This window comes from Podarcis melisellensis (assembly GCF_964234715.1).
Source record: "Podarcis melisellensis genome assembly, chromosome: 14".
Taxonomy (NCBI): domain Eukaryota; kingdom Metazoa; phylum Chordata; class Lepidosauria; order Squamata; family Lacertidae; genus Podarcis; species Podarcis melisellensis.
In genome coordinates, this window is record NC_138546.1 from 42,582,614 (window position 1) to 42,590,670 (window position 8,057).

Genomic DNA, 8,057 nt, shown 5'->3' on the forward strand with positions numbered 1-8,057 from the left:
ACTTTAGCATGCGGTCTTGTGGTTAGTCTTAACTTTGGTTAGTGAAAACAAGCCAGCTTCGTGAACTATTGTTTGAAGTTGGTTTCTTTCCACTATCCATGGAGAATACTATGACCAGGTTAGGACAATAAGTTGAAAGTGGAAGCAAAAGATTCTGAACATCTCGCAGCTGCACTGGAAGAGAGGGAGAAGTATGCAAGCTCTACCTAGTAATACAAAATCTTGTTTTAGCATTGAATACTAATGAAATAATTCCCTCTTACATTGGAGGGAAGGAGGTAACTTCGTTTAAGATGATGCCTGCTTACAAACACTTGCATCCATCATCTAAAAACAAAAGTACCATGCTTTTTCTTTAGAACTAACGGGTTTTCTCATATGTCAAATTACTAAAATCCACATGTATACTGAACAAAGATTTCTTTAGTCATGTGACAGCTCCAGAGTTACATATTCATTTAATGCCAATACAGTGGTACCTTGGGTTACAAACTGAATTCATTCCGGAGGTCCATTCTAAACCCGAAACCGCTCTTAACCTGAGGCACGCTTTCGCTAATGGGGCCTCCCGCTGCTGCCACACCACCGGCACACAATTTCCATTCTCATCCTGGGGCAAAGTTCTCTACCCGAGGTACTACTTCCGGAGTTTGTAATCCGAAGTGATTGTAACCCGAGGTACCACTGTACTGTTCCCCTGCTTAAAGCTCAAGACCTTTAGACAACATATTTCCCAGACACCTGCCTTTCGTGGATCTTGTTTCTCCAGTTCTAACATACGTAGAGAAACACAGGCAAGACTCCACAATATTTACGAAAGGTGCTAAGAAAAGCCACCTCAAGATACAGAAACAAGATTGATCTGTTTTAAGTGCTTGTATTCTATAACCTACCTAAATTAGGGGGTTGCTTGACTGTATGCTATAATATTCCCACTTCCTTCACATTTATAGCACACTTTTTACCATTTTAATAAATAGTCCCATGATAAATGATTCAGGAGAACACAGGTAGCCAAGGGTGTACCTGGCTTGTACCTGCTTTTTATCACATTAACAGCTAAGCACAAGTTACTGCTACTAACTCTTCTAGATGTGCATCAGTACACATTGTGGAGGGAATGCTGCATACGGAAGAAACTCAAAAATCTGCATTGTAAAGGTATGGTATGTGCGAATCCACTCTTACTTGGCATCACAGCAGTAGAACTCTGGAATTTTCCATTTCCAATCCTCTTTAAGCTATTCTGCTGAACCATCTCACAAAGTGCTGATTCATGTACTGTGTCACATCACAAAGGAGCAGAATACTGGGAGTGGTTAGTGGTTCTCAGATTTGAGCCTATTCAGCATTTATCTACTAACGATCTGCCACACCCCAGAGTAAATTGGCTTTGCTTTAGGTGGCAAAGGAATTTAAGAGCAAAGCACAAGTGCCACTGTTAGGAAATTGTTAAGGAAGCCTTTCAGGATGAAGCCAGACACATGCTATAAGACTTAACATGATTTTCTAATGTGTGTACCGAAGTCCAAAAGCATGTCACATATGAACACCCACATGCTTTCCATCCTAAATTGTGGATAGACGTGGCCAAAAATTGTCTGCCTGATAACTGTGTCAGGGGTATGGAACACACAGGCTAAGTTGGTTAGAGCATGGTGCTGATAACGCCAAGGTTGCAGGTTTGATCCCCGTATGGGACAGCTGTGTATTCCTGCATTGCAGGGGGCTGGACTAGATGATCCTCAGAGTTCCTTCCAACTCTACAATTCTATGCTTGGCAGGAGGTTGGACTCGATGGCCCTTGTGGTCTCTTCCAACTCTATGATTCTATGATTCTATATTGTATTTCACGGAACACCTAACCATACTGGACAGAGCCATGATTGACTTTACAACCTTCTTTACTCATTGTAACTTTGCTTGCATTTGAAACACCATAACCCCAAGATGTGCACAAGAAATAACTGCTGTCACTCTGCCGTATTTAAATTGGCTCTGCTGAATGTCTGCTCTTATTAGTGTCATTTAAGCAAGCCGCTTTAAATGTGCATGGGCCAATACAAAAGTGAGGATGTTTGTTCTGAAGGGTGTTTGGGAGGTTTCGTTGCATTTTTCTTGCTCTGTGAAAAACAACCCAACTAATTAACTCCGGCTGAAAAAATAATTGTTCATGAAGCAAAAATTATAAGTTTATTTTTTAACTGTACAAGTCTACATGCATTTCAAAATACATCCCCTATGACCGATTTGTGGAGCAAGAACACACTTCCAGGAATAGAGCTCCATCTCCCAGAGTAGGCAGCCCTGCCCAGGCTGATTTCATTTCCTCAGAAGAAACTCAGTGTTCAGATGAAGCATTCTAAACCACTATTTAGCAGTTGATCTGCTCAAATTTTTCACAGCTTCAGACTTGTCAGTCTACAAAGCTGATTGGAAACTCTTTCGCTTAGTTCACATTTTCCGTTAGCTTAGGTACTTGTTTACACAGTGTCTGGGTTTACCGTAATTGGGAAGACTCAAACCTGTTTCTGTCTTGCTGTGCTATTGCAATTTTATGGCAAGTTTTTCCAAGAAAACTGTTTCTCTCTAGGCTACCAGTTCCTGCTGTCATATAACTGAGCTTGAAAACTGTGATGATGAAGTACAGTATTTCTAGCCACCAGGAAGGAAAAGAGAGACAGAAGAATTGGGTAGCAGTGACTAGGTCTTTCTGCAGGGGCTGGGAATCAAATTTCCAAAAAGCACTATGTATAGTAATTTTGAAGAAGTGTTTCATTTTTCAGTAACTGAATTAACAGAGATGGTAGACTAGTGCTACTTTACTTCAGTAAATTAAAAGTAGCTTTATTTATTTCCAATGCTAGCATAACATAGATTTCTATACCATCCTTTACTGAAAATTATCAGTGTGGTTACATACACACACATTTATATTATTATATTATATTATATTATTTCCATAAAATATTTAATTATATAAAAAGCAAAATTAAATATACTATTAAAGGACTGAACTCATCAGCCACTAAAAGCCTGCTTTAAAAAGTGTCATTTATTAACTGGTGTCTGAAAAAAATACAAAGTTGGTATGAGATGCAACTCCACTATTTTCCAATTATATATTTGTAGGAAATGCTGGACAGCTCAACACATAAAATCCTAGAACTGAATACATTTTAAGCATTGAAAGCATATATAAAATAAAATGCAGAAACAGAGTGAAGCATCTTCCCTTTATTACTATTATTTTATTTTATGATATTTTATTTATTATAAAATATCATATGATATAAAATATCATAAAATTTATTATGATATTTTATGATATTTTATTTATTATTTAATATTATTGGAAGGGCGATAGAGCACAGAAGTGGGCAGCATCTTATTAAAAGAAAAACAGAAATCGTCTTTCAAAAGTAGGGAGAAGTTAGAAAAGCACAACTTGAGATGTGCTTACCCGAGAAAATGTAAGCAAAGGTTCCTGCCACTTGTTTTAGAAAATGATGAGTTTTAAACAGCTTGCTCCTGGCTGTACTTGCATCTATCACCACTGAAGTCAATGCATGATGTCATTAATGTGAACACTTATCTCAGTGAGAAGCCCATTATATTTATTTGGAGTTTTAACTGAGTCTCCTGCTGGCTACAAATAAGGCCTAGGTACTTTTCTGCAGAAAAAACACAAATGTGACTTTTATACACACTCAGATATTGATTCATCTGCATTTAGATCATTTTGCTTTTTCTTCTGGGTAATTCCTAGGAAATAGAATATGGTCTAAGAGTGGAGGAACTTCTTTGACATGTGAATATTTTTCTATAATCACTTCACACAAACATTAGTTTGCTTGGTCTGTAGAAAGTGCCAACTCCAGCTAGCGCATAGATCCTGGTGTGATTCATGTCTGACAACACTTTACGCATAAATGCCCACTATAGTAAAAAAAAAGATCCGGATGCTATAATGCCTTGTTTTCTTTTTTACCAATTACCAAATTGTGTAAATTACAATCTCCACATTAGCATTTCTCGTATGAGTTAAACACAAATGAAGCCTTACATGCTCACAGTATCAAAAAAGAAAACACTAGCGGGCAGTTCATATTTTTATGACTCCTTCAATCCAGGAAAATCAGGTGCTCAGACAAATCCAACACACAAAGTCCTTTAATGTTGCTTTTAATTACAAAAAGTCTCAACTGCACTTCCATGAAAGTAACGGTGCTGGAGGAGACTCTTGAAAGTCCCATGGACTGCAAGAAGATCAAACCTATCCATTCTTAAGGAAATCAGCCCTGAGTGCTCACTGGAAGGACAGATCCTCAAGCAGAGGCTCCAATACTTTGGCTACCTCATGAGAAGAGAAGACTCCCTGGAAAAGGCCCTGATGTTGGGAAAGATGGAGGGCACAAGGAGAAGGGGATGAGAGAGAACGAGATGGTTGGATAGTGTTCTCCAAGCTACCAGCATGAGTTTGACCAAACTGTGGAAGGCAGTGGAAGACAGGAGTGCCTGGCATGCTCTGGTCCATGGGGTCACGAAGAGTCAGACACGACTAAACAACTAAACAACAACAACAACCCCACTGAACTCAATTGGACTTACTTCTGAATAGACATGTATAGGACTGCATAGTTAGTCTCTTCTCCACTCCCCCAAAAAGAATGGGCTTCATAAGATCACTATAGACATTCAGCATGAAGTTTACCTCCCAGTCCCTACTTACACTGGACTATTATTCTTCTACTTCAAATGATTCCACATGCACCAGAGATAAGATTTTCCAGAGAAGCCAAACACTAATTAAAATTGTGTCCAAAATGAGTTATAAAATAATAGCTAGTTCAATAACACACACAGTTAAAAGTACAGACTCTACCCCAAAGCTAAAAAGTAAACACAATATTAATATATACACTTACAAAAAGTTTGTGTTCTTGTACTGCAAGCTTTATGAACCCAAACTGAATTCCACCAAGCAGAATTAAAAGAACCTAGACTGAAAAACATTCAGATGATGTTCCATAGATTGAATAAGAGGTTATTTGTTTTGAATGACAAGAACCAAATTCTATGCTACCTATATTGTTCACAGAAAAATTGAAATGGATTGCATTGTATGGCTGGCCTGATGACTACCTAGCTAGCTAGGTTGTCTTTTGTTATTAGAGCAGAAGATGAAGTTGACTATACAAAGAGAACCAGTGAAGTTTTGCCAGGAGACGCAGCTTAGAATTCAAGCTTATAAATGCAATAAATTAGATTAAAATAGATATTAATTTAAATGCATTAGCGATGAGAATTTGACATTCTCAATCTCTGGGCTTCACAGAACCCCATCAGGCCTAGAAACAAAAAATATCAGTAGCAAAGCTAGGGATTAATTTGAGAAGCATATTCAAGAAGCATGGCCACAACACCCTGAGCTAGAGAACTCTGTGACAATACCACATCTATACATATTGAAAAGCTGATATTTCACATATCATGATATCTAATGTGATCACCGGAGACATATGATGCATCTACCAAGCCCTTTTTCCCTTATTCTGTATAGCATATTTCCCCCATCAATTTGTATGGAACAAGAGAAATAGCTGAGGAACTGTTATCTCCCTCCTCACAAGCATTTTTAAATAAATAAAAAGAACTTCCAAACGACAGCATGAGGCACATGACTGAGGTTTGGCTACACATGTAGTCAATGTGTGTGTTCCATGTCTATAGCTATGGCCATGATTAAAGTTTAGCTTGGGAACCAAGCATGATGCTGCATGCTGCAATTAGAGTGCTCTTTGTATGAGTTATCCCAACACATCACACAGCCCAATTCATTAGCACTGAAGCTTCCCCAAGGGAGCTCGGGCCGAGTCAGGCTGCTAAGAGACAAGGAGCTTGCATCGCCTGCCCTTCCCTCCCTTGGCATAACCTAGCTTTCATCCACCACCAGCTGCGCATCCCTGGAAAACAAGGGAACCTAAAAACCACCACTGCCAAGGACTGCACTCTGCATTATTTCCTTCCAAACTGCAAGTGTTTTCATTACTGTGCAAAAACAAACACCAGCTGATTATAAGGAAATCAAGCATGACTCATGCTTATCTAACAGAAGATGTAAAAATGCAATGGTTTGAGAGCCGGCACGTAGCTGGGATTATTATGAGCAGAATTCCTCATCAGGCAAGCAGTAATACAACCGACAAGGCAAACTCTCCTCCACCACCCAAAGCTCCAGCCGAAATAAATGATGCTAGGCTTTCAGGTGCCACAAGATGACAGCATGTGGTGAAAATGTTAAAGAGGGGGGTGGAGAGAAATAGCTGAGGAAGAGGACATAAAACAAGGTAACATGTGAGCAAGCTGCTCCAAATGAGGAGCAGCCCCTTTGTTTTCTTCCCTTTCAGGTCACCAGGAAGGAGACGCAGGCAAGGAAGATGCTCCTCAGCCACAGAGGCCCTGAGAGGAAGGTGACAACCGGCCCATCCCAGCCCCGCCATCCCCTGAATGCTACAGGGGGGTATAACAGCATCGCGGAGTTGGAAGGGATCCCGGGGGTCATCTAGTCCAGTATACCTGAAGGAGCGTCTCCACCTCCATCGTTCTGCCCGGACGCTGAGGTCCAGCGCCGAGGGCCTTCTGACGGTTCCCTCATTGCGAGAAGCAAAGCTACAGGGAACCAGGCAGAGGGCCTTCTCGGTAGTGGCGTCCACCCTGTGGAACGCCCTTCCAGCAGATGTCAAAGCGATAAACAACTACCTGACATTCAGAAGACATCTTAAGGCAGCCCTGTTCAGGGAAGTTTTTAACGTGTGATTTTACTGTATTTTTGGTTTTTATGGAAGCCGCCCAGAGTGGCTGGGGAGGCCCAGCCAGATGGGCGGGGTATAAATAATAAATTATTATTATTATTATTATTATTATTATTATTATTATTATTATTATTATTATTATTATTATCCAACCCCCTGCAATGCAGGAATCCAAACGAGCTCGCCCATGACAGGTGGAGCACCCAACCTCTCTGCTTGTGAGGGAGGCCGGCTCCTCGTTCCCTAACCCAACATCCGAAAATAAAATTAATAAAGATGGGGATGGCAGAAAGAGAGATGAAGGCGAGAAATGGCTCATAGGGACCAAATCCATCACTGCTGTGTGTGACTCATAGGCACCACCATCGCTCGTCGAGGGCCTGGCCCCATTCTCTACACACACACACACACACACCCCACACATACACACACACACACGGCCGTCCCCTTGGCAACGAGGCCCACACCCCTCCCGCGGCGTTGCCAAGCACCCTGCAACGGCCTCGGCCTCCCCTCGCCATTCATTCCCGCCTTGGCAAGGCTGAGGGGGAAAGCGTAGGCCTCGTTGGCGCCCGTTTCTCCCCGCCGCTCACCTTTGTGTACAGCTCGGTCGCTGCCATGGCTGCAGCGGCGCTGCAGGGGCTGCTCCGGGCGGCCGGCCGCGATGGCAGCAGCGGCTCTTCGCCTCCGGGCTGGAGCGAGAGAAGCGGCGAGGAAGCGAGGGAGGGAGGCCGGCCAGCCAGCCAGCCCGGGGCGGGGCGCAGGGCGGGGCGAGAGAGGCGAGGCGTCTTGCCGCGGCGGCGCCCCGCTCACGGCTGCCGTTTCTCCTCAGGAGGCGGCTGGGCTGGCCTCGCCATGTTGCTACCTGGGAAGGGCAGGGAGGATGGGGGGGATGCAGGCGCGCAGCCGGCTCCCTCCTCCTCCTCCTCCCGCTCCGGCTGCAGGGGCTCTTCGTGCATTGTGGGTACCAGCCGGCGCCGGAGAAAGGCAAGGCGGCCGCCGGGCGGCTCTCTCGTGGGCGCGCGCTGCCTCCCACCGGCCGCGCGGGCGAAGTGTCGGCGGGCTGAGACGAGGAAGGAGCCGCCTCAGACCCGGGCAGCTCGCTCCCTGGCCGAGTCCGGCCTCCCGCAGAAAGCCAGAAGAACCTGCGGGGGGGGGTGTTGTTTTTGTGCTTATTTGGAAAAGGTTTCGCAGATTTGCATCGCGAGCCTCGGTTTGCATCCTTTCTCGGATGCATCCTTT

The 8,057-nt window shown here is 43.4% G+C and overlaps 1 protein-coding gene across 1 annotated transcript in view; it reads right to left on the reverse strand.

Annotated features, from left to right (window-relative positions):
- The window catches only part of MYO5A (myosin VA), a 119,399-nt gene extending 111,847 nt beyond the window's left edge, over positions 1-7,552 (reverse strand). Inside the window, exon 1 of the mRNA XM_081888353.1 lies at positions 7,409-7,552. Coding sequence (XP_081744479.1) covers positions 7,409-7,435 — 27 coding nt within the window. The 5' untranslated portion in view covers positions 7,436-7,552. The remainder of the gene's footprint in view (positions 1-7,408) is intronic.
- Between the last annotated feature and the right edge of the window lie 505 nt (positions 7,553-8,057).